This window comes from Anser anser, assembly GCF_964211835.1.
Source record: "Anser anser genome assembly, chromosome: 4".
Classification (NCBI taxonomy): domain Eukaryota; kingdom Metazoa; phylum Chordata; class Aves; order Anseriformes; family Anatidae; genus Anser; species Anser anser.
This window is the reverse complement of record NC_139724.1, coordinates 36,808,361-36,835,978: the sequence shown is the minus strand read 5'-3', so window position 1 is coordinate 36,835,978 and position 27,618 is coordinate 36,808,361. Positions and strand designations below refer to the sequence as shown.

General features: G+C 37.6%; 1 protein-coding gene across 12 annotated transcripts in view; it reads left to right on the top strand.

Moving 5' to 3' along the window:
• Positions 1 to 27,618, top strand: part of GAB1 (GRB2 associated binding protein 1) — a 98,479-nt gene that overhangs the window by 65,821 nt on the left and 5,040 nt on the right. For 4 of the 12 annotated variants that reach the window (XM_083834679.1, XM_083834672.1, XM_083834680.1 and 1 more), the window contains exons 3-9: positions 2,076 to 2,289; positions 9,022 to 9,626; positions 11,556 to 11,641; positions 11,847 to 12,150; positions 24,676 to 24,765; positions 26,863 to 26,956; positions 27,291 to 27,414. In XM_083834679.1, coding sequence (XP_083690805.1) covers positions 2,076 to 2,289; positions 9,022 to 9,626; positions 11,556 to 11,641; positions 11,847 to 12,150; positions 24,676 to 24,765; positions 26,863 to 26,956; positions 27,291 to 27,414 — 1,517 coding nt within the window. The remainder of the gene's footprint in view (positions 1 to 2,075; positions 2,290 to 9,021; positions 9,627 to 11,555; positions 11,642 to 11,846; positions 12,151 to 24,675; positions 24,766 to 26,862; positions 26,957 to 27,290; positions 27,415 to 27,618) is intronic. The other 8 variants (XM_083834673.1, XM_083834678.1, XM_083834682.1 and 5 more) reach the window with 6 other exon arrangements.

The following is a 27,618-nucleotide window of genomic DNA, read 5'->3' as shown; positions in this document are numbered from 1 at the left end:
TCAAGCTTCTTGATTTTGTTTTTCCCCTGGAAAGTTGCTATTGAATCTGTTATTCTTCCTGGGAATGCCAACGCATGATTTTGTTTAAATGCCTCAGCCTTATGTAGACAGGCATCTTACTATGTACCTGCTAAGCTCTCCTGACTACCTACAGTCTAATTGACATACCCATCTTCCCCGAAAGCTTCAGGGACATCCTGTTTGATTTCTTTCTTTTTTTTCCTTTGTGTGTACTCAGCACCAACCAGTTCTAATGATGTGAAGGTCGTGTAGTCAAAGACGTGGAACAGGGGCTGGTGACTTGGGCACTCTGAAGCCCTTGTAGATCTTGCTTCTCTGTAAACATGGCTAGAGAATGTAGTATATCTGTCAGGAAAGCTTTCTCTTGCTCTCTTAGTCATGCGTAAACTTTGTGCATGGTTCCCAGTTCTGGAAGGCTCAGAGAGCTGCCTGTCCCTTCTCCTAGGGGACAGGAGCCCTTCTCTCCCTTCTTTTCCAGGAGCAAGAAGGTACGTTTCTGATAAGGCCATTCAGACACCTCTCTGTTTCTGCTATTGAACCCCCAATATTAGGGGGAAAGAAGAAATCAGTTGTATTATTTAATGCAGATGCCTCAGATGTGCTCCTACAAGCTCTTGAAATTCCTAAATAATAGAACATTGTTCATATTTTCATATTTTAGCATGTAGCAAAGAAACCATTTTACTGTTGTGTGTGTGATCACTGGGTGCAGTCTGGTATTGCCTTTGTTCTGCTGACGAGTTTGATGGATAGGTCAGGTCCAGCCTTCTATAAAAGCTTCTCGTAGGTTATCCTATCTTTTCAGGTCGGCTGAGTTGAGAAACTTTGGTACATGTAGACTTGTTCCACCCACATGGGTGTGGTGGGATTTAATTTCTGAGTCTGTGTAAGTGCTAGGGGAGTTCAAAGCAAATACTGCTATTCCTATTTCCACATTTAAATCACTTGTACCTTGTGTACACAGAACTAGGAGCAGATGGGCGATATTCTGGTCTGTTCATCTGGTGTCTACCAGGATAGTGCTGGGGAGCAGAAGCTGGATGAAGTTATTATGCAGTCCATACCTGGCCCGTGAGCTTTAAAGGAGCAGCTTTGCTTGGATAATATGTTCATTTAAACACTGTTCATAATCAGTGTCTGTTCGTGGGATGCACAAATTGGAAAGGACGATGAGTTGCAAGTATGCGGGAGCCTTGTTAATTAAGGAATAGTTTGTTTAATTACGTTGTTCTTAGTCTATGAATCATTGAAACAATGCAAAAAATGAAACAAGTGTTTGATAATGTCAATATTTTCCAGTATCCCAGGTAATTTAATAGTCAGGAGAGGGAAAAAAAAAAAAAAGGCTAGTATATATATGAATAGGAATATATAAAAATTACAATGCCTTAAAAAAAAAAAAGGCATAACCACATTTACTGCACTAAAATATAAAGTTGGTGTATGTAATGAGGGGTGCCTAGAGGAACAGGGTAGCTATTGTGTCTCTATTTTAGACATAAGGAATCTTCCATTGCAAAAGCAGCATCTTTTCCTGTTGCTTTTCAGCTATTGAGAGAGGCCAGTTCTCGAAGGGTGACTAGTCTGAAATGAAGTGACCTTGGCTGCTAAGGGGTGAAAAAAAAAATCTCTATATATATGTATATGCAAGTGCTGACTCAGGTTTTGAAATTCAAGTAATAAGCTATGGGCCTGTGTCTGCTCTTGATTAAAACAATAGAATTGTGTTCTTAGCTGTTTTAGTGCAGCTGTCAGCATCTTTGTTTTTTCTGTGACTCAAAAACAGGTTAAATAAGTCATACAGCCAAGGCATAACCTTTATTACCAAGGCAAACTTAAGAGTTTGATTACAGTTTGAAAGAATATGAAGAGATTACAGGGATTTAAAGATAAATACAACTGTTGGTATCCAGGACTAAGGTTTTCTTATGTCCACTGACTTTACAATGTTGAATTTAAAAACGATACAAACTTATGTTGTGTTAATAAATGCTTTTGTAGTGTTGTAAGACCATTTCTTCATTGTACCAAGTGCTATGCTTTTGTGTTGGCAGATGCCGTGAAGCCACCGGTCAGTTCTTTACAAGCATCTGCTGAGTTACCCTTGCCCGTCAACACTTCACCGCCTTCCATGCAAGCAGAATCTTCCCTACCTCCTCCTTATCAGCTTATTAATATCCCCCCACTAGAGTCTTCCTCTGGTCAAGAAGATCCTCAAGACTACCTACTGCTAATAAACTGCCAGAGTAAAAAACCTGAACCTGTGAGGTAAGTTACGTTGTTTTTCTAATAACACTTATTTGTACAGACCAAGGATATTTGTGCTAAAAACCACTTTTTTCTTGTTGAGTCGCCACAGATTTGGATGCCTGTGAACTGTGGGGGAATTTGCCGATAACTTTTGCTTCTCCTCTTTTTCTGCTTCAACTTCTTGTAGCAATACTAAGTTGTTTGAGCACTAGGCCCATGTTGCGTTCTTGAAAAGAAATCACCGATCTGAGGCATCAAATGAATGCAGTGGCTCCAAGCTGAATTAAATGCACATATATTTCTAACTGCTACTTCTAACTTAAATAGATGTGCAGCACCTTCTGCATAGGAGGATGTGATATTTACAGTAACTACCTGGGAAATGTCACTGTGTCTTTTCCAGAATGGATTATGGTGGCAACCCCAAGGAGTTAGTGAAATCTATATCCTTTGAGTTTTAAAAGCAAACAAGCAAGCAAAAAACTTGACTGGGTGAGGAGGCCCTGGGGAGCCTCACCTGACTTTGAAGTTGGCTCTATTTAGAGGTATCGGAAGAGCTGGACCAGATAATCTCCAGAAGTCCTTCAAACCTCGAATATTATCTGGGAGAAAGTTATAAGTCTCTTGAAAGCTGCTTTTCTGCAGTAATTTAATATAAAATATGCTGAGGGTATTTGCAGTTTAAGAAACAAAATAGCATATTCTTTTTGTGATAGCAAGAAAACATTGAAGGCTGAGGAAGGCTTCCTTTGAAAAGTGTTTTTGCGAGCATTTCGCATACTCCCTTAGGGCCATACCTTTTAGTGGCGGTGCCTTCTTCCTCAGCACCTTGATGCTCTGCCAGTTTTACCTGTGCCATGTGCTCTCTGCTCCCTTGGCATTTTTAACTTGCTCTGTTGTGCCTGAGGAGTTTCCTGCTCCGTTCACCAATGATTGCATGGTAGGCAAGTATGCACCCTTCACAGTCTTCATTATAAAACGGAGGAATGAGCCTACGGTTCCCCCGGTGTATGGAATGTGCAGCTTACAGGCAGCACGGCATGCCCCAAAGCATCCTGTAGAGAAAGGGAAACACAGAGTCTGACTTGAGTGGTGGTTACATGCTTAGTGATGTTTAGAAGCTGATGGTGCCTGAGAGGTATGTAGTTTTCCCCCCAAAAAATTATCAAAAAGTTTGGTTCTGTTTCCATAATGGCTTGGCAAAGCAGTCTCTGCTCATTTCAGAGCCCTGACTCATCAGAAATGTCTGAGTGCCCATTTGTTTCTGCAAGGGATGGGCACAGAGTGGATTTCCAGCACCAAATGAAGAGGTGTGGTTGTTTTTTTTTTTTTTGAGTTATCAAGGCTGGCATATGAAATTGATCTGACTTCAGCAGTTGTACGGCTTGTGGGTTAAGTAGAGACAGTGAAGTCTAAGACCATAGATGAGGGCACAAAATGGGGCAAGGTATAGAGTCCATGGATAGCCTCCAAAATTGCTTGAGAAAGACATTGGTAATACAGGAGAAGAAGGTATTTGGGTGTTTGGGGAAGGTACAATGTCCAGTGGAGATAAAAATGAAAAGACAAATTATTAAGATCTGAATGAAGTAATTGGGACTGTAGAGATGGTTTAAATGTGTTTAAAAAACACATGTGATACGGGCTTTCTGAATTATGTTTAAGTAAATTCACTACAGAGCTATGTCCTTTTATTAATAAGGCTTTAATAATGAAAATTCAGAACAGTAGTTACGCTGGAGTTTGTTCAACTGTAAAAAGATTGTGTGTGTCTCATGTCTGGTACAGGTATTGTGATGGATTTGGGCCAACATATACAGGATATATAATTCCTATGGACTTAGAGCTTTATGTATTGTTGTAGCATGTTACTTAGATGGTATGTTAGAGGACACTCTGTTCGTTACCCCAATCCACCTCCTTGCAGGTGAAGAAGAAATACAAGTCTGCATCATTCTGCGTCATTTTCCTATTGATTCCAAATTTGGAACAATTCATTTGTGTGTTTCAGGCAACCTTTATTTTAATGGGGAAGAATAGTATGCAAACATCCGTTAAAAGCAAATCTTAATAAATAGGTACTGTTTACATTAAAATAATAGGTAGGTGGTGTTACTTGAGTGGTTTATTTCTGTAGTGTTTTATATTTGGATTTTCAAGTTGCCAGTATGCAAAGAGAATGTTTTCTGCTCTAATTTTGCACGTTGTTTTATAGATAAGCTGGGAACGACTGAATTGGCTTTTAAAACTTTGGGGTTCTTTTACAGGTGAGGTGGGTAACTGAGAAACACAGATTGTGGCCAACCTGCCTGTTCAGATTTTTTTTGGAGTTCTTGTGTTTCAGAACAAATAATTTCAAAATGCTTCCTTATGGTGTCATGCAACACACCACATAGTGTTGTGAGATGATTTTGGACACAGTACTTGCAGTTATAATTATCATGCTGTATTTTGTCTAAAATAGTTTTATGCTCTGATCACTGTTGGCTTGAGGAAGGAGTATTGTTTAACTGTAGCATTTAGTGTGATTGTGACGTTCATATTTGGATCATAAATTAGAAAATTAAGCCAAACACTGTTTCCGAAACCCTTATTGTTCTGGCTCATTCAAGATGTATATGGAAATAATGCTGTCTTCCTCATCTTTCTTATGTTTATGAACCAGCCAAGGGTCACCCTTTATCTCTGAAGAAGGGCAGGAATACCTTCTCTTAGAAGATTTTGAAAGTAAAAAGATTCCACTGCAGTGAGTGAACAGTAGCTGTTCTCGGAACGTGTGTGAGAATTTAATCACAGAGCCGTTAACTTGCCTGAAAATATTTGTTTCAGATACGTCTTGCATGGTGTTCTGTGAGTTTTAATAGAAGAAACTATGTAACCTTGGCTTCCATTTTCTGAAAATAGCTGTAATCACCATAGAGATGTTTTATCCACATTTTTTACTATGCTTGCTGTTTCTGTCCCAGATTGCTGGCACACAAGAGTGTTTTTGCTGCCACTTGGTTTATAGTATTCTATTTATCTATTGTGTTGATTCCTGATCAAGCTGATGCAAAAAGAATCAGCTTGAAAGGATGACCGGCCAAGCCTGATCATACCCAGCATATTCCAAAATGGGAGATTGCTCCTCAGACTAAAACATTTTGAAATCTTTTCTCCTCAGTCTCTGTCAACAATTAGTTTTTAGTACATGGCGATGGACTTGTTTGTTTTGCCCCCAGTATGCCACCTCTGTTCTGGGAGTCTTAATGCACAGTCCTTGTGGACCAGCTGGCTACACAATTATCTCTTCTTAGTACTGAGTAAGGAATAGTTTGGCCACTTAGCATAATCTGTAGATGCGATGCACACATCTGCAAACACTGAGTTCATTAGTCGTCCTCTGCTTATAAAGAGGGTTAGTAGTTTTTGTTGTTATATCAGATTTTGCCTTTATTTTAATCTGAAGTGCAAAGAAACCTTAATACTTACCTTATTAACCAAAAGTTAGTGGAGTGTTTAAGCCAACTGATTATTTTTTTGGTGTTTTTCAAAACAAAGCAGAAGTCATCAAGCATCCTGTATCAGAAGTTCTTAAAATAAAATAAAATCTGTCGTGGATCTGTGGTCCTAATCTAACTTTCCTTGAGCTAACATGAATCAAATATAGAGTTAGATTTTCAAAATGGTATATGTTCTTCTTGTCATGATCAGTAGTTAATACTGACTTGTGAAATCTATTTAAACCTCAAAGGCTGAATTCCATCTTCATTTTGGCATAAACTGCTTTCTCAGACTGTCTTCAAATTTTTGGTCTTGCAAAATCAGATTGGTTGCAACACATTCATATTTTGAAAACTATTTCAATAGACTAGGAATTTGATTCCAAAAAATTTCATTTCAAAATCTGAAGTAAATCAGAAAAGCCCTCTTGTAATGAGCAATGTGTACTGCTGCCATCAGCTAAGCAATTGACTGGTCTGGCTGCTTTGTGTCAGTTTTTGAAAGTCTTATGTTTTCACAACTTCTTGTGGTCAAGAAGGAAGCAGCAGCATTTACGGAGACCCAGAAGAACTCCTAAATGTTGCTTCCACATGATGGGTAATGCTTAAGCGATGGCATCGTACGTGTGCTGTAGTTGCATCTTGAGCTTTGGATATATACCCCTGCATGTTGTGCTTATTTAGAATCAAATATAACTTGGCATCATTATAATATGTCTTCATGTCTGTAAAACCACCATAGTGCCTAGAACTGATAAGATTTTTAAGGACACGTGCTCTGCTTTTGTGTGTGAAAATGTTTTATAGGTTGCTTGAGTTCTGGTGCATGGCTAAATGGGTGGAAGTGATCCCAGTACACGTACAAGCCAAGAATTGAAAAATAAGACGGAGTCAACCCTTTTTTTGATTAAGTGCACTTCTGTACTCCTTTTGTAAGATATATGGTAGTATTTATGTTATTTCTGTAGTTTTGGGAATTCTTTCATATAAAAATATATCATGGTCAACTAGAATTAAAATTCTGGTTCTACAATTAATTGTCAATGTCCAGCTTCTCTAGACTGCCCACTTTATTTTTGTAACATATAAAATACAGATCACAATCCATCCTGTATTTGCTCAAGTACAATGCATGTGAATTTTGCTGTGAGTTTGGCCCAGATGAATACCACAGAACTAGAAGAGTGTCTTGAAAGTGAGGAGCTATTGAATTAATCCTTAAAATAGAGAGCAAGGACTGCATCAGAGGCGAAGCACAGAGTGTTACTACTCACTATGCTCACAATTTGTAAAGCGCTCTGTAACCTTATGTACGTCCTTCAGTCCTATGTGCTGTATTTTTTTGCAGTGGTGTTAAATTTCCAGTGGTTCATTACTTAACTTTTGAAGCTCTGAGGCAAAGGAAGTAAACTGTTAGCAAAGAAGAGATGCATGTTTTTGATGGTTGGCAATGTAAGGAATATAAGGCTCACTTCCTTGGTTTTGCCAAGGGTAAATACTTAATGAGAACATTTTTTTGGGGGTGCCTATTAAACTAAATGCAGATTAATGTTCAGAGACAGAAACCAATTCTGACCATTGAGCGAGAATTTAAACTACATTAAAAATAGTAACCAGAGCAAAATTAGTATATTAAAAAATAAAAAAATAAGAAGTGCAAAAACCAAGCTAATAGAAATAAATGTCATAATTAAAGCCAGAGAAAACATCTCATAGGCTATTCAGGCTGATGGAAGATAGCATCTCTGCTATTAAATACAGTAAAAAAATGTGCTAGATGACTGGCCTTTTTTTTGACTGCAAATGTCCACTCTAAGCTAATTGCATCAGTTCCCTTGATAGCTGGTGGAGAGAGGCACTTTAAGAGTGTTTCATCATTTTGGAGTAGATATTAAAGTATGGGTTGTTTCATGCTATATCCATTTCTCTGATGACTGCAGAGGAAACGTAAGTGAATAGTTAAACTTGGATTCCTTTCTTCTCAGGTTAGTAGAATCCTGTGAGATAAATCACAGCTGTCCCTTAAGTTAAAAAAAAAAAAGTGTGATCTTACTGACAATTTGAAATTTGAATGTTAAGTTCTAGTTGTGGTCACTTTTAGAATTTCTAGGATGAGAGTCTTTTAAGGGAAAAAATGCTTCTGGTGGTACTCATACTGTTGACTTCTGTATTTTGTTCCTCAGAAGCTTTGCAAACTGCATGGTCCAGTTGCTTAATATGAGTAGTAATATGAGTAGTATAGCAGCTATTCCTTGATGCATACACATGCTGAAATATTTACATACGTATGTATAAACAAGCACAATCATATAGTCCTGTGGTAATTAAAAAGGGAATTAAGATAAAATAAACTGTATGGACTGCATTAACTTCACCTCTGTATTTTTGCTATTGTCTTGACTTGGATTTAAGCAAGGAGTAAGACTTGGAATTTCTCTGCCATGTGGAGCAATGTAACTGGGGAGGCTTACATACCATCCCACCTCCTCTTCCCACCAGAAAAAAAGAAATCGCAGGTTTTGGCTTTCCATGTTGGTTAGTACCAGTATTAATGAGTACAATTCTCATTGAAGATTGAAGTTGCTAAGAAATCAAAGGCAAACCACTGTGCAGTTTTACCTAACAGCACTGCTTTGTGTTCAAGACAAAACACTCTGTTGCACACATTGTATGGATTTGTTGCCCCAAAGAGCAGTCTGTCTTCCTCTTATTTCAGTTTTTCTTTCTTCCTTTCCTGATTATGTATTTTGAATCAGTGTTATGTGGTCAGTACATAACTTGAGGCACAAACTTTAGGGCATTGCAAGCAGTCATATTCGATCCTATTTTTCATGCTGGTTAGAACTGGCAAGTATTGTGAACCCAAGGATTGAGTACATTTTCACCTTAAGCACATCGAAGTGCTCCTAGTTCACAGGATGGGTTAAAATAAAAATCCTTCAACCCCTAAACAACCTCTGCTTTAGTTTGGCTTGGTATCTTTCTGGAAATCACTTGCTTTATGAAACATCAACTTGTTGAGCTGCTACTAAAGCTGCACACTTGTGTTGTTACCTGTTTCACGTGCATGGGTTTGTATACATGTAATCACTTAGGATTCTGCTTAAATACTACTGTTTGTTTAATAATTAGGTTCCTGCATCTCATTTTGAAAAAGTTGGAAGAGGCTGCTATACTTATCAGTTGTTTATATGTTGTGTTTATTATGTGTAATGTTTGTTTTCTTTGTATGTTCATCAATGTTTTAATCTCTTCATCTCCTGTGTAGATCTCATGCTGACTCTGCAAAATCCAGCTCTTCTGAAACAGACTGCAATGATAACGTGCCCTCCCACAAAAATCCTGCTCCATCAGTGAGCAAGCATGCTGTGAATGGCTTTTTTCAGCAGCAAGGTGTCTATGACTCTCCTCCTTCTCGTACTGGACTGGCATTGGCAGATTCCAGCCTTTATAACCTGCCTAGGAGTTATTCACAGGATGTTCTACCGAAGGCAGCATCTCCAACTGGGACTGATGCAGAAGGAGAGCAGCATGTTTTCAACACGCCATCAGCAACATCTTTGTTAGATGCACAGTTGAGACACATCTCCATTAGTTATGACATTCCCCCCACACCTGGAGGTACTTACCAGATTCCACGAACTTTTCCGGAAGGAACAATGTCTCAGACATCAAAACTAGAGACTATTCCAGATATTCCTCCACCTCGGCCACCAAAACCTCACCACGCTGCAGATCGATCTCCTGTGGAAACATGTAGCATTACTCGTACTGCTTCAGATACTGATAGTAGTTATTGCATCCCTACAGCAGGAATGCCACCCTCACGCAGTAATACCATTTCAACTGTAGATTTGAATATCTTTCGTAAAGGTCAGTATTCCATGCTTTACTTTGCTTTTCCAGATTTTGTGTTAAACAATACTAATCTTGTGAAGAAAGAGATGTGGTATGAATGGGTTGAATAATATGGGGGTTTGTTTTGTCCTTTAAAAGCAAGTGTGTGACATTTTACAAAGCACTCCATGATAGTGAGGCTTAAAACATGTAAGAAAGCAGAGAAAGAAGATTATTCAAGGAAACTGTCAAAATAGCAAAGCACAGAACATTGATACAGGCTGTATATTGCACTGTGGTGTTCAGCCTTAGCTAAAACTATTGGAAGCCCTAGACATCTTCATGGTGCTACTAGTTTTTAGAAAACAGCAGTGAAGAATTTATAATTTTCTTTGCTACTAAGGTCATATAGCTGAGTTCAAAAGTGCTGCTATCTGTCCATCAGAACAGCCAAGGTAAGGTTAGCATGTAGTGGTCCAAATTTGCAGAAGCTGAAAGTGTTTCGCTAAGTTCAGTAGGATTTGGTGTGCATCCAGAGCTTTGAGATCAACCCTGATCTGTTTACTGGTGCCGCAGAACTTTCTCTCCTTGTGGTGGATATGCATACTGACATTTTAAAGCAAAATTGAAATTGTTCCTTATAGACACTTAAACGTTGGCATTTCAGACTTGCTAATGCATTTCTGTTATTGTTTTTTCCTTCAGCAGCTGGATATATTTTTGGGTACTAGCAAATCTGGTGGAGCTACTTTTACTTAAAGACTTTGGCGTATCTTGTTTTTCTGCCTGTTTGTTTGTTCCCATTCTTGTTTTCTCAGAGAACTTGGTGTTACAGAGAGCAGTTGTAGTTGTATTAATAACTCTTGGGATAAGAGTTTGATTTCTTTCAGGTTCTCAAGACAAGTGGGCCTAAAGCTGTTATTTTTAAAGAAATGGTCAAATGGTTAGAGCTGATGCTAATGTTTGAGGGGATTTTAAAGAATTGAGTTGTACTACCTGTGGGATGGGAGGCAGAAATGAGGAAGGAGACAAGCACAAGGCTTTTGCAGGAGGCAATATACAGAAGGGGCATGGTTGTACAGGCACTCAGATATTATTCAATTTGTCGTTCTTTTTTTTAGGCTAGGTGCAGTGGTATTGGTGGACTCCTGCTCTACTTTGCTTTAAATGAGCAAAATGAAAGACGATAAATAATATTGCTTTAAAACTGAGATTATTGAAGTGGAGATTATTAGCCTCAGGAAAAGTAGCCTTCCTGAAAATGTTATTTTAATTTGACACTCAATAGTAGAAGTGTTTATTTTTCCTTCCAAGTAAAAATCTTTTTTAAAAAAAAAAATAAAAAATCCTCCTCTTCTTCTTAATGTGGGCTGTCAAGAGCCAGGACCCTGAAAAGCATGACATCTTTGTTTCTGTAGATGTTCATTCAAACTGAAAAACCCTGGAGACCCTAACAGGGGAACTGGGAGGAGGGGGGCGGGGGATACATGAGAGAAATTTACCTGTTATTGCACTGGATTAAATTCTGTTGAATCAGCACTTTCCAAGGGAAGGGTATTCGGTCAGAAAACTTCTCTCTAGACCTTAAATTACATCTGTTGTTCATTTATTTTAGAATAGGTTTCTCGTGAGGGCCCTGTATCTCAAAACCTGCTCTTATGTTAAATTCTTAATGCCTGTCTATTTGAAAGGAAGAATTAGCTGGTTCTTTAAGAGGAAAAATTACTGTTGCTTTTTCTGCCATGGAAAACATCACTATAAGATTTTCAAGTTGACTGGTAAGTGCTAAGTTTGTTTATGAACATAGTCATCTCAAGTATATAGATAAAATCTGTTGGCCACAACTTCAGGAGTTGTGTTTGCACGGTCTCAGAAGCAGACAGTAAATAACAGGCTCTGGATGCCTGGTGCCAAGTGACAGGAACAGGGATGATAAATAGCCACTTTCTCTTCTTGTTTCTTTAGAAATTAGTTCTCAAGACTGTTATGATATTCCACGAACGTTTCCGAATGACAGATCTAATTCACTGGAGGGCTTTCATAACCACTTCGTAAGTATGACTTGATCTTATGAGAGATGGCAGTGACAGTGCTTGAATGCTTTTTGTTCCCATGTAAGAAGGCAAGCTGTACAGTGTTTGTGTTTTTCAGTTTCAAAAGAATATATTAATCTGAGTAGATTAGGTTAAGAGATTCATATGATTCACAGCTGATTGCATAACTTATTTTGTTAAAGGAAATATATGTTAATTCTAGAAAAACAGAAGCATGTTGACAGTGGGAAGTGTTTCAAGTGAAGAACTAGATGAAAATTATGTCCCAATGAATCCCAACTCTCCTCCACGACAGCATTCCAGCAGCTTCACTGAACCCATCCAGGAAACAAATTATGTACCAATGACACCAGGCACGTTTGATTTTCCGTTATTTGGAAAGCAAGTTCCTCCTCCTGCTCACATGGGTTTCAGGTCCAGTCCAAAGACCCCTCCCAGACGGTCAGTGCCTGTTGCAGAATGTGAGCCACCGCCAGTGGATCGGAACCTCAAACCAGACAGAAAAGGTGAGGAAAATGTCCAATAGAAGTTTACTCTTATCATCTAATAAAATAGCTCTTGCAACTTCTGATCAGTGGAAAATGATCACTTTCAGATATTCCAACAATTTTTATCCTATTAGGTATCCATACAATAAAAGAGTTCTAGATTGTTTCTTAAGGATGTTAAAACATTACAGTAACAATACCAAATCCAAGCATAGGTTTAAATTTAATTTCTGTAGTTATTAATCAAAAATTAGCATAGAATTGCCAACACTCAGAAGTATGAGTTTAGTCCTTGTGCAGAGAGGACAGCCAACTCACTATGAAGAGAGTACACAAGGAACTATATAGAATACGAATATATAGGCATAATAATGCTTGGTACAGGAGCAGCACACATTTCCATTATATGATGTAAAAATTAATAACTATTTTGGGTATTTGCTTTTGATGTCAACATTGTTAGCAATTATATAAGAGAAGATTTGTATATTGTGTGCTTTATAGCCCTATTTAAAGTATGTAGTAGTCATAGAATAATTCTTACAAATGCGTTCGAGTGAAGGAAAAAATAGATTGAAGGAAGTGTTAACCAGTAAGTATATAATGTTAAACCTTCATTTCAGTTTGTAAAAGCAAGGAAAATCACTTGATGTTAGGGCTGCCCAGTGCTTAAGTGGTAGCAGCCACACAGGCCAGTCGCAGGAAGATGTTTAACATGGGCTACGAGGTTACCATATAGGTTTTCCTTGGGATCCAAATGGGAGAAGGAAACTGCTAATTCAAGCCAATTGTTAAGGTATGTTCGCTGTATTGCACAAGCTCGATGCCATGCTTGCATTGCTATTTGTATAAACTGCAGTAAGTGAAAGCATATGAGCCTAGATTTTGAATTTTGTTGCCTTTATAGACTGTGATAGATTAAACAGTCATAAATCAAAAATAAGTGGTTTTGTGGGAATATTTTAAAGAGCTGAATGTGTGAGAGAGAACCGTTAGACGTTTGAGGGTGCTGCAACAACTTCAATGACAAAACTGAAAAAAAAAAAAAAATCGTAGATGCCCCACCAAAGCTATCCTTAAAACAAAACAAAACCACTCTTAAACATAGTGCACTGGGTTTACTTTGCCTTAAAATATGGATTATTTAGGTGACTGGTGGTATTAACCAACAGATACTATGTGTTCAGATGAAGTTATTTGTGTAGAGTATCACTGATAAATGGTTTAGACTTCCCAGTCAATCTGAAATGTTTTATCAGCCTATCAGAAATGCCTAAATTGTGGAAGAGGAAACTCAAGAAATTTAGGTCAGATGTCTGCACTACTTTGTATTTGAGTAAGTTCTCTTTGTAGAATTATGTTTAGGAAAAGAAAAAGTATTTAGATTTAGAGTGGCTGGTTTGAATTTGGAGAAAAATTAATGTCATAATCAGATGATCCAAAATATTAACCAAATAAAACTTTATATGGACTTTTTTTCCATTAAGTGAAAACAGCCTGTAAATAAGTGCATTGGACAGTATCATTATGATATAGATGATCTCAGTGTAAAATGCGAAGTGCCACGTCTCATTCTGACTGTCCATGTTCAGAAAATGAAATATGTCCTTTTTCAAAACCTTGGCAACCTTCTTGTGCCTAATTGTTTCAGTGTTAGCAGACAGTAGATCTGTTTTATTTTTTAAGAAATACTGGACAGTAACAGATTGAAACACGATACTGGAAAATATTCTCAAAATAAACACTGAGCTGCTTGAAAATATTTTCCCTGACTGGCTGGTTTGTGTATTTTACTGATAAAATGCTTGACCTTCAAAACTATTTAATTTTTATGTTGAAAAGCTTGGTTGGTGATGCAAAGCGGTCACATTGGTGTCTGCTGAGGAAGCGTTGCTATTCTTGCATCTCTCTTCTTGAAACTAAGTTAGTGTTTTACCTTTTAAAAGTGGTGTGTAAGACTTCTGCTTTGCTCCTGTCCACCAATGCTTTACAGATAAGACAGACCTAGCCAACAACAGGGAACAGGATGTTTAGATATGCTAACACATCTCTTAATGAGTATAGAGGTGCCCAGTGTAGCTTCTATTGGCCATATTTTTGCCTGCTGACTTTTAGAAGCTGAATCACCGTAAAAGAGCATGATTATTTTATGCAGTGTAAAAGATAGCATCACTTTGAGGCTAGCCATGAAAGTACATATTTTGTAGTGAATGCCTAGGGTCTGAAAAAAAACACAACTCTGTGAAGATCTTGAGCTACCAAGAACGATAATGATTCTGATTTATCACCAAGGGTTTTATCTTAGTAACACATGCACTGGCTCACTCAAGTTTTATCAAGCGCACTACTGTGAGACTTCCATTGTTGTGAAGAGCAGATACAATGATGCATCGGGATGATAACATTCCCATTTTAGTAGCTGCTCTATGTGCAAATCACTTCTTTCAGAAATACTTTTGGGAAAATAAAACTGCAGTTACTTTTGAACTAAAATAGGATAAAACTTCTGTTTTAGTTGGATCCTTACCTAATGAAAGCAAGTATATGCTTCATGTCCAGCTATGTTGCTGTTTTAGCTTTCAAGTTCTTGTAGCAACTTCTATTATAAGGTTGTTTCTGGTCATATAAATGTTTTGCAATGATGCTATGCCACATATTAGTGCGTAACAAGTAAAAAGTGGGCCAGTATGTTTAGTAATGTCTAGGTAGACATAGGGATGAAATGGTACACAAAATAGTTAAGCTCATTAGTTAAGCCTTTTTAATTTTTTTTTAATATGATTGGTTCAAGAATTTCTGTTGGAAACCACCACTGCTTCTCTAGATATGATGTTACTGCCCTTACTGAGATCTGGTGTATGAGGGCTGTATTGTGCTCTGTCTGAAGAAGCTGATGTACTTTTTTCATTGGTTACAGACATTACTGCAAAAATTGTATTTTGCACGGCCTACAAGTAGCTATTCCTTCTTTGTAGGCATATTGAGAAATATCATCACCTTTAGCTTACTGAGCCAGAGCTAATGCTTCATGTTTTAATGTGGGCCAGGGAAGTTTGTCAAATGCAATTTTAGCACTGAATGTCACGAAGAAATAATGCAGTGAAACTAGCACAAGAGGAAGGCACTGCTTTTTATTGTCAAATGTACATGCTTATGCATCTCCTCTATTCTACACTTGTAAGTTTACAGACAGTGTAGTTTGGCAATGGTAGCAAATGGGTACGGTAACGATTGTCATGCTTGATCATTTCTGTTCTGCTGTCTTTGGAGAATCATGGACTAGGCAACAAAGATCTGGCAATTTGTCTATCAGCAGCAGTGACTGTGTATGTCTTCACAGCTCTGATATAAGCACCTAAAGTTCTAGAGAAGTTGTTAAAATTTTCCCAGTTGTGACTGAGGAATGAATGATAAAAATCAGTGACGTTGATAAACTAAATGTCAGCAAAACATGTTTCTAAAAGTCGCTAAGCTACATGCACAGTGTGTGGGCACTTCTTCAGTTTTTGAAAGCCAGAAGTTCTTCAGCCTTCCCAGTGGGAGTAGCCTGAGCAGGAGGGCATGGTGCTATGAGATGTTCTGTGTTGTTTTCGTCTGTTTTCTAGAATGGATTTGTTCTAGAGCATGGGGGGTTGGAGGGGTGAGAGAGAAAATGCAGTGCAATCTCAAGTCTTTTATGTAGTTTCACTCTTCTGGCTCACAGCTGCTTCTGTAAGTAGGGAGGGCTTCCAGTACTTTCTGGAAGTCTTGAAAGTAATTTCAAAACATGGTGTTGGCTTATGGCCCCAGTAGCTGGAATCAAAGCACTTTACTATTTCTTTAGAGAAGCATACCAAAAGGTAAGTGATATATTACTTGGGACAAAATTGAGAGCATTTGGCCAGATGCTTTTCTGCAGTCATCTGTAACTGAATGAAAAAAAAATCTTTCCTTAAAAATGTGTTTTTTCAGGGTGCTGTTTTTTAATAGTATATTATTATAATATGTTGTCTGCAGTGATTTTGTATTTCTGCTTTTTGGCTCTTTGGCTTGCTATGGTTGCATGTAGTCATGATGCTAAATTGGAAGCACTGTTGCTAGCAAAAGGCTTCAACCGGCATCAATGTTGCATCCATTCTTGCAATTGGGTATGTTCTCTGAGTTGTTAAAAGGCTCTGTGACTGGTTCTGCTGCAGAATGGTGCTTTGGCATTTTACTTTGGGGCACTCACATGTTCCTTCTTCAAAATGCTGCTTATCAAAGAAGGAGCAGTAGAATTAAAAGTACCCAAGTGCAGTGAGGCAAGCTAAGGAAAGCTAAGGCTGCAGAGAACAAACAGTCAGGTTTTCTTCTGCTTCACCTTGTGCTTTCCTAGGGCTCTTCAAAATATCTAAAAAAGGTTGTGATATGAGGCAGGGGATCCTGTGATCCTAGCCTGCTGACAGCTTGTAGGACCATAACAAACATTTTGCCACTCCACAAGGAACAATTCTGTATAGCAAAATGTCTTGAACAGGGAGGTGCTGGTTGGCTGTGCTGGCAGTCTGTGAGAAAGCTTTAAGGCCTGACAGAAATCTGTGAGTTCAGGCAACCTTAATCTTCAATACAAATGTGGTATTTATTTGTAGATCAAGGGAAGCACATGGACAAAAACACAAAGGGTAGGGGTTTTGAATTAGGTTTTGTTGGTCAGGAGATGGCTGGAGCAGGAGTGGGCCTCTACTCCAGCTGCTGTGAAAACTCGCCTAGCTCAGCGGAGACAGTGTTTGAATGAGATGGGGTGTCTGTGTGCATGGTAATGACACCCCCAGTTGTAATTTTTCTAAGTTATTATTTTTTCAAGTTGTAATTTTTCCAACTTGAATCAAACAATTTTGTGATGGAATTTGTAGCAGAGTTGTCTCCTTTAGAGTCTTAGTCTGGTGCTCTGCTTAGGGTAATGTGGTAACTTCCACTTTCTAAAGGGTAGCATGCCTTCGTACAAAAGCGGATTTTTTTTAAGGTTCTAAAAAAGAAAAATATGAACTGTGAGCATATTGCTTAATTAACAAGTCATTCCCACTATGGAATGAAAATCAAAAGTTAAAACTCACTTGATTACAAAAATAGTAGCATTACACTCTAATGTTGATCCATAGTATTTAAAAAAACACTTTACAGAAGAAGTCAAATTTGTGCAGATACCAGTTCAGGGTCGTTGGGAGCTGTGATGGAATGATGTATTCAGGATCAGTAAGCAAACTGCTAATGGTCAAGAACTCATGATTCCCTGTTCCTTAGATAAAACAGTGTACTGGATTTTGTTCCTTGTGTCTTCACTGGCAGTTATATTTATCTGAATGTCATTAGAGTTGAATTACGTTCAAGATGATTTTTAAGATTTTAATTCTTAGTCTTGGATTGAATTTCACAGCTTATTTTGCTGATGGCAAGAATAACAAATAGCTAGTCTAGTGCCTTTTCACCTTTTTTTCCCCCCCAAAAAAGATTTGTCTTTCAACAAAAATAAATCAGAATTTTGTGTAGAGATGCTTCTTGCAACTTCAGTCCACATGATTATCTTGAAAAGAAACTGCTGCTGGCCCTGGTAATTTTAAGCCCAGCAAACAGTAAACTAGGATTTAGAGAGAGTTAGTGATGTACTCATTTCTCTTCATGCAAATAAAATACCCAGTTGCACATTAAAAGAAACAAAGGGAGAAGGGGAGAAAATTATCAGAGTTGGTACTTGTGACTGTTTTAAAAATATTGCTACTTCTTGTTGAGTTCACTTAATCCGGTTGGTTTTCTTAGAGTTTTTTATCATTTAAGATGTTACATGACATAATTTGTGATCAAACCACACAAGTGGACTGCTTATAAAAATCTGACTGTCTTTTCCGTAAGTATTCGTGAGCATCTCCCAAACAGATTAACGTCATAAATTTTGTTTTCCAAAGTACATTTAAAAGTGTAGGCCGGCTTTGAAGAGGGAGCTATGCACAGAACTTCCACACGTGACAGGAAGCATCTGCCCTATTCTGGCCACCATACGACCCACTGTGATGCTTCTGGATGACAGTCATAATCACCCCTTGCAGTAATTCAGTATGATCCTTTAAAAATCTCAGGCAAAATTGTTACTTGTTAAGGAAACTAAGAACCCTCATTAATAATGAAGTTGAGTTATAAATAGCCTAGTGAACAGTTGCCTTGTTAAATATTTACATGTGTTGAGTTGGACGAAGTGAACATAGTATACATCCTGATATAGCAGGAGCACCACACCAGCATCCTGAAATAAAACTTCAGAGAAACAATTGAAACATTTGTGACAACAGGAGGTAAGACTTACTTTAAAAATGATGGAAAAAGAGGAGGAAAAAAAGGGGAGAGGTCTAAAAGAAGTTGGCAACACTACAGAGTTCCACACTATTATGATAGTTGCATATTCTTAAATGAAATATCACTTAGGCTCCAGGACAAGTAGGCAATGAAAAATTATGAATGATGGTTTTAATCCATAGGAAGAACTAAAATGAAGATCTGATGAATAAGCAACTAATTTTCACTATGACTTTTCAGAGCAGAAGTACTCTTCATTTTGTTTTAAGAAATCCAAGCACTTAATTGTTCTATTTAGTCTTGGAAGCTACACTTAGTATTTGTTCCGTTTAAGAATTTTAAAAAAATAACACTTTGGAGGATGTTTTGATGTTTTCTCAGAGTCCCTAAAGCAGGATGAATACAAATTTACTGATTCTTCCCCCAAGCTCCAAAGCCTTCCTCCACATATAGTACTTCAAGAGTATTATACTTCCTCCATGGCAGTACTAAATTACTTCTATGAGGTTAGTTTTTGGTTACAAGCTTTAAATGAACTTAATAATGTCTTGCTATGGTCCACCAATCCTTAACTTGCAGCTGTGATTGGTCTCAGAAAATGTTGAAACAGCAAATAATTCCAAGACTTTCTTGGATAGCTACATTACAGCTGTAAATGAAGCTATAACTTATTGGATGTAATGGTTTTAAAACATTTAACATGTTTTCTAAAGACAAACTGCAAGAATTACTCTGGTACCAGTTGTAGAGATGGTATTGTAGAACTTCAGAGATCCTAGGGAGAGCAGGAGCAGGAGAATACTGGTGATAACCCACTATATTTTTCCTCTCCTCATTTCTTTCTTTCCTGTATTTTAATGCCTGTTTAAGCAAACATTTTTTATATACATAGTCCTACTATCCCTTTAGCATTTTTTTATAGGTTTAACATTAGGCTTGATTTTTTCAAGGAACAAGTTGCTCCGTTTTTCAGTTTTCATTAAAAAAAAGTGAAAGCAATCTTAAGTAGTGTCCCTTGGACTTCATACATCTTAGTACAGCTTTAAGCTCCTAATCAATAAACACATCAGAACTCTGTACTTTGGTCTTAAACCACTACCTTTGGTATTGAAGGCTTTTAGTTGATCATGCGTTGGGGGATTGTTAAATATAGACATGTAGAATTACTTTCGAATTAGAGCAGTCAAATAGTATTTGGGTGATTAATAGCTTTGGTATTCTCTGAATAGTTTTTGTGGCATTTGGCAAGTATTTTATGAATACCAGTGAACCTTAACTATCAGATACATTTTGCCTTTATAATCAGATGTTTTTTCTAATTCATTCTTAATTTCTGGAGTATCCAAAGTACCAGTGCTCTGAGAGAAATTATTTGGAGAATATAAAGGTGTTTAAGGAAACTGGAGAGTATCTCTTTAGATGACGGATTTTAATTCATAATTTTGAAAGACTGAGCTGGTTCCACTTTGTTTTTACTGTCGTAAAGAGACTAGTCATCGTCTTCTGTGTGGAATCACTGACCAGAACTAAACACGGTATCGATACTCCTATTTGTTGCAGGATACTAGTATGGAAATGGATATGAATCTTGTGCAACTAAATACATGTTTCTAATTAGAAGTACCTTGGCAGGAAAAAGTCTTAATAAAAACAGAGATGAAAAAGCAAATTCAGGATATTTGTAGAGCTCCATGTTGAAGACCATGTACTCAGGAATCAGAGTTCGCTGGGGTGAGGAAGAGAAGGAAAGGGGGAGGTTATTCTGCATAATTGAAAGTCAAATAATAAACCCTGTGGGATTGAGACTGAGCTTCAGCCTTGTTTTTTTAAGGAAAAGGACACAGCAGTTCTGAGTACTGGAATTCTTGGACCTCTGCAAATTTCAGTTTCTCTAAAAAAAATAAATAAAATAAATGCAGCATCTTTATGTATTTAATGGAAACTGAAAAATGCTTTTAGTTATGTTGCTCTCCAAGTACTTCTATTGATGCAGGACACTCGTGGATTTTTTTCCCTCTTGCTCTCCCCTTTCTATTCCAAGTAAAGCACTGCTTTAGCATTCCTGTGTCTGATCTCCTTGTCTCGTGAGGATTAGAGTCCTGTTGGCCAGGAAACAGCATTAGCAGATCACACATTTCTGAAATTTTATGTCACATTAGTAGATTTACTTTAAAATTTTAAGCTCTAAATACCTGGCGTTTAAAGAGTGTGTTGGCCTCATTCATGAGGATGTTTGCAATTTCCTGATGTAAAATCCATTGCCAGCAAGCTATGGAGAGCAAGCAACCACTCAAAAAACAAGCTTCTTTTTAACAGAAGTCTTGTTAGTACTAGTGCTTCAAGGCTATAGCCTGAAAACAAAATGAGACTATTCACTGGGTGCCTTGTGTTCTCAAAACCACAACTGGACCTACCTACTCTGATGCAGGACTTCACTGCAGTGGGAACCCTTCCTCTCTGCTTCCCCCTCGCCCTCCCCACATCATATTTCAAGGTGTTTTGGCAAACAAGAGAATACGTTAGGTAATGGGGAAAAAACAGCAACAAAACAAAAACGTTTTTCAATTATACCATTATTTGAAACAAAATCAAACAAGTGAAATGGACTCTTCTCCTGATGAGTTGCAAGACAAAGGCAGCATTGACACACACCGAAAGGCCAGGAGCAGAATTCATGCCATCTGACTGCACTTTAATGCTGGATCCATAATCACTTGTTCTACTTGGCAGTTTTTACAAGCAGCCATTTGTTAGAAAAATAGACTTCGTTAGTGATGTTTCAGCTCAGATTGCCCTTGCACAGTATTTGTATCACTGAGTGTGTAGAAACTGAGTTTTTCTGGCTGTAGCGTTTTGCATTTTACAGGTGGTGACTTGACTGAACAATGAAAACATCTAATTTTCACTTCTTGTTTGGTTGGTTTCACTTGCTGTAACTTATTTGGTGTTTTGGCTTTTTTTTCTTCTGTGGGTTCCTTTCCAGCTGTGTTTTAACATCACGTTTCCTTTTAGTTCAAAAAAAAAGAAAAAAAAAAGATATAAACTGTATTTTAACCCAGATTTTTTCGTTCCCGGAATAGGTTTGTAAATTAAAAGCGTTGCCTCATATAAGTGCCTAAACATTAGCTGAGGTAAACGAGGGCGAGTGGGCCTAAACCATAGGAAATGCATTCCTTAGTGTCACTGGTGTTGGAATACCAGATGGAGCTGGGAGCTTCACAGACACCTCGCATCACCTTTAGTACACTAATTAGAGGAATGGTCCTATCATCCTTCTTGGGAGGTTATTTTGGAGAATAAACATTGGAGACCAGTCCGTTGTACAGGTCTGATGCATTTTCTCTGTTATATCCAGCTCTTTACTCTGAGAGCACTTTGCTTCCCGCAGGCTTGGAGGAGCAAAGTAGAGAGGTTACATTAGGTTAGCATCAGGAATTTCAATTGTAGTATTTAAGCTTTTTCAGTCCTAAAAATTTGTTCTTCTGTTTGTAGATATGACTAATAGAGTAGCAGAACTGCTGATATTTAGATAAGGAATGGTAGTTTGAAATTCTTTGATGGATTTATTTAAAACATGCCTTTTGAGGGAGTTAGATATTATCAAGGGCTTTTCTGTGCCATAGCCTTACGTTATTCTTTTCTTAAATGAACAAAAATGGAGTAGAGGAATTCTGTAATACAGACCCAAAAATAAGAAACATCAGTCTCATGATTGTGATTTCCCCCCAACTCCTTTTCCTTTGCCTGGTGTCAGATTTTTCCTACTGCAATGTAAGCTCCTCAAAAGAGGTTAGGCCTTTTGTTTTTTCATTTTGTAGAGGGAAAACTTGCACAAGTATTTTAACTCCCTGTGACAAACTAACTAGGGGAACTGCGTTATCCTGGCTATCTGGTAGCAGCAAGCTGTTTTGCCACTAAATTTATTTTAGGTTGAACAGTCTTTCAGGAGGAAGAGATGAAAACTCAGTCTATTTTATGCTGGAACATTTTGTATGTTCTTGTCTGATGCACAAGAGAAATATTATAGGGACCTGTACTTATTTAAATAGCTCTTCAGAAAGCCTCAGAACAGTTTCGAAGTGCTAAATTAAGTATGAGGCAGGCAATTACATAATGCCCATATTTTACAAACAGGGATAATCACATAGTTCAGGAAGGTTAGCTGTATGAGACCACATAGAATCATTAACAAAAGCAGAAATAATGAGTCACAGCCCTGACTTCCATGTGCTTCTCTCCCATACTGTTGGTTTCAGTTGCTTCAGCCTACATTTGGCTGTAAGAGGAGAGGTTATAAAGTACATGCTGGTTAAATAATTTCATTAACCCTATTACGTGTGCTAGATTTCTCACTATACTTAAGATCTATGCTCATGTGTAAGTACGTTGATTGGCATTTTAAATTGAGTTGTATTGGCCTGAGTTTCTTTTAAATCAGATTATAAAACTGAAACAGAATTAATATGACTAGGTAAGGATATTGAGCATCAAATTGTTCTTATTAGAAAACATTGGAATTTGAACGTCTAAATCTGTTCAATTGAGCTTGAGATCTTGGCCTTCTGTATAGGCAAGCTTTTATCATTGAGTTGTAGGCAAGGTACTTAGGAATATTGAATCAGCTCAGAATAAACTTGGCAGCGTGTTGGGTCATGCTTTTGATCTAGGTCCAGTCAACAGCATACTTTACGGAAATACCATGTGTACCACTTGACAGTCCAAGTCTTTGGTCAGCATTGCCCAGCCACTTGGTCTGTTCATCAGCACTTCTAGCCATTTAAGGGATCATCTGTTTTTGAAATTAGAAAAGAAGCCTTTGTGTGAAAATAATTTCATGTTCTTTTGTTTTAAAGCTGCTGTGTGGCAATATTAGTAAATAAATAGTCTTACCTGCATGGTCTCTTGGAAGTGCTGTGTAAAATTTAAGACACAGTAAAAAAAAAATAAAAAAAATCTGTTTACCTTTCTTATTTGATTATTCCCAATACTTAGCGATAACAGTAATAGAGCACTTCATATGCAAAACCCTTGGGGTAGGGATTTGCAAACTCCTGGTGTTCATTGCCAAATTTATTTTTTACAAAGCGTTCTCACTCATTGCTGGTAGAACCAGCCCACATCTGAGTCTGTGCCAGTCCTTTTCCCTTTTGTGCTGTAGGGCAACTTTTGAACATAATCAGCCTTAAACTTATTTGGTTTATTGTATATCTTTACCTTTCATATGGCTTCTTGGTGTACCACTTGAAGGCACTCACTTTTTGTAATATTAAACAAACCCTTTGTCAGGTAGACTTTCATGACAAGTTAGTTATCATGCATTATTGATCGTACTTATTTAAAATACACAATGTGACCAGGACTGCTTGCAGAGTTTTGTTAGGTTGGCTAAGAGGTTCCTTACTGAGAAGGGGGTTATATTACTACTGCCTGGAGGGAGCATGTTGAATCTAAAATGTGTTCTTATTTTGTACTCATCTTGTTACCAGGTTCATTTAAAAGGTTGCGTTGTATGATAGCATAGAATATTAGGGAATGATTAGTGCATCCACTGCACTTGTACATGTTCATATACAATGGGAAAAAGAATTAGATATCATTTTCTGATAGGGCTGTTTGTGGTGAGGGCTGGAATGCTCTGTGCTGTATGCAGGCTGGGAGCTTCGAAAGAAAGTCACCCTGCTTCTGCAAGGTCAGGGAGGGGGTTTTGATGCAGATCGATACAGATCTCTCGGTAGCAAGTTTAACTACAGTGTGGAGTTCTTGGTGGCTTCTCAGCTAAGGGGGTATGTAGTGGGTAGGACGTTTCCCTAGACCATCCCTATTTCCAATGTAATACTGGAGCTAAAGAGGACTTAATTTCTTTGAGGGTAGCTTGACTTATGTCTGAAAGGTGACTATTCTCCTGTCATGCTAGGTATTCCTCAAATATGGAATTTATGTAATACAACTTGAACATAGTGGTCAGTTACAAAATTTGTTGATACATGTTTTAGCCTTTTTGTATAGCTTTTATGCTTGCCTCCAGCAAATGACTTGCATGCAGTGTTTTCTTTGTTTCAAGTTTGGTGCTTAAGCCTTTAGCGTGAGACCTAACTAGACTGTAAAACTCTTCCTTCAGCAGCTTGCTTGTGCTTGTGGTGTTAACCTTTCTGCAGGGGGTTGTGCTGTTTATTTACAAAATTCCATTTTCCAGTTATAAAAAGAATATTATATTAAGAGAGTCTTCTTTTTACCAATTAGGTCAAAGTCCTAAAATTTTAAGACCTAAACCACATGGTTTAGAGCGAACTGATTCACAAACCATAGGTGACTTTACTACAAGAAGAAAGGGTATGTACTTGAGCACTGTATGTATATGGAGCTTTATAAAAATAAATAAAAATTAAGCGAACTGTTACTTTATAACTCTCCTCTAGTCTTCTTACTTCTATTATAATCTAAGATCATAGACGCGTATCCAATGCCAAGCAAAAAACTATGTTAGAAATTAAAGCCTTTCTGTTGTGAACAGCAGATGAATACATTACCTTGACATTAACATCGATGCTAAATCTCTTAAATTTTAGCTGTTCATATTTTGGATTTACTTTTTTGTTTGTTTAGAAACAAGTATGTGTGACTCACATGTAAGTTGCTTGAACTGTCTTTTGTTAGGTGATAAACCTGAAGTCACCATTTACTTGGGTCTTCTGTTGTAGGTTAAATGCTGAAGCAAGGCAAAATATCAATCCTGTGACCATTTAATAATAATGCGATTTATGTAGGTAACTTCATGAACGTTGCAATTAGTCTGGGCTTAAATCAAGATGCTGAGGTGGTGCTTGATGTTGTCACGTGAAGTACAGCAAATTACAGATAACATCAAAAATCTCACAGAAGTGTTGCTGTTCAGTACCTTTGGTCATTAAAGCCCATTGCAACCAGATGAAATATTCTGTTGATGAAGTCCTTACTCTTTCTGCTGGAGTAGTACCTTGGCCACTGATTGTACCTGCCATTTAGCCTCAGGCCTTGACAGAGGACTGGAGCTGAGCTGATAATTTTTGTCACTCAATCTTCAGGATCATCTTGCCTATGTAAAGTTCAGTTCTGCCACCCTATCTCGTATGATACCTTATACCTTGACATAGATGAGTTGTAGGTCCTCCTCTGAGGCTGTGGTGACAGCTTTTTATGAGCAAGTGAGTTAAAGTGGCACAATTACTGAAGCAGGCTTGATATGCTTTGAGTAATTATGACTTTTTAATTAAAGGAGAAAATTGTTTGGGATGCTAAAGACTCGTGCTTATCCAGAAAATGTGAATCATAAGTCTTTGTTTGATATGTAAGATAGCTGACTCTTCAGTAAACTCTATCTGAAGAGTGAGTATAATGAAAGTATGATGAGTACAGTTCTGTTTTTTCCCTTGCAAGACAACCACGCTGATTAAGCAACTGATTTCTGTCAGTTCCTCATGTGGTCGCTTATGACAGCTTTTATTCTACATGAACTAGTTCTGCATGCCTGATACTTGATCTTGGTGAATTTAACATGCAGCAAACAGATAATTTGGGGGATGGGTGGGGCTGGATGTTATTTCAGTGGCTTTGCTTTTTATCTTCTTAAAACAGTTTTAGGGAGAATGAAGTTGAGATTTGAACTGTGGCAACAGTTTGACCATATGTAATTTTGTTCCCTATGAGTCCCATGATCCTTCTTGAATTTTTTTAAATGCTTAGGAAGGACGAAACAAAAGTTCGAGGGAGAGATGATGATTCTCACTAACAATCAACTTGTGTTTCTGTTCTGAAAATGGAATTAAAAAATGGCACCTTTTCTAGCACATTAGCTGTCACTGATGGCACAAACACGCTGCTCTGCTCTCCAGTTGGTGAGCACTGAAGCAAGCCAAACACCTTTTGGAACTTAGGTATTGGCTCATCTCTCCGTTTTGCAAACTTAGTTGCAGATTCTGCCCACACTTTGAGCTGTGAAACCTAATCTGTAGGGGCATATGCATACAGTGAGAGCAGAGTTTGCATAATAATCATTGTCCATGAGCCAGGAAAAGTATACGGAGTTGGCTTTGCTGGCATTTTAAGCTGAAACTGTCAACCCTATCTGCACTTGTCAGTTCAGCAAGTCATTGTGCCACTGTAAACACAGAACATGATGCTGCCATTTTCAGTCTCTTTGAAATGGAAATTGTATGTATGAGTGTATCTTGCAAATTCTTAATTCGTGTTTTTTTCTAAATACTGTTGCTTTTTAGTAACTGGAAAATTTAAACTACAGGTTAATGTATCATAGCCTTATAGGAATTTCCTAACTAGTTTTCATTATTTGAAAAACAGTATTTCTTTTTGACATTTACACATTGAAAAGCTATTAAATTTAAGTTTGTTTGGGAATGTTCTGTGCTTTAAGGTTGTCTGTTTCTTATATAGCAAAACCAGCTCCACTAGAAATAAAACCGCTGCCTGAATGGGAAGAATTACAAGCCCCGGTTAGATCTCCTATCACCAGAAGCTTTGCACGAGAGTAAGTTCCTAGCTTTTCTTCATTTGGATTAACTGTTTTTGTTGACTAGTGTTAATATGTGTATACACATCTGTGTTATATTCTCAGCCTGTGTAATACAGATTGAGGTTTCCTTTGGAAGTGTGTGTGTATATGCACGCATGCGTTAAGACAAAGTATGTCACTAATTTTTTCTTTTGTAATATCATATGTAAAAGACAATGTAACCAAAAAAATGCAACACTCTAGTAATCTTGAATGAAAGTTTCATCTCTAATGTGCTTATTTTTGTTGTTTACCAGGAGGTTTAAGATATTCAAGATGTATTGTTTGTAAAATAATTCCTGGTAATTAGCTCCTCCAGGTTTCCCATGTCTCCCAGACCGGATTCAGTTCATAGCACAACTTCCAGCAGTGACTCGCATGACAGTGAAGAGAATTATGTTTCCATGAATCCAAATCAGTCCACTGAAGACCCAGTATGTAAAATCTACATCTTAACTACTCTCTTCCTGTGCAGTCCTTACTTTTAAATCATACAAACACAACACAAATCCTTCCACTCAACATCATCTTCCTTTATATTTCTAGATCAAAAATCTTAATAATAAATCTGTGTAATAGAACTGTAATTTCGTTAGGATTTCACTGAGGAAGTTAAGAGTATAGTAATTTATAGAGGC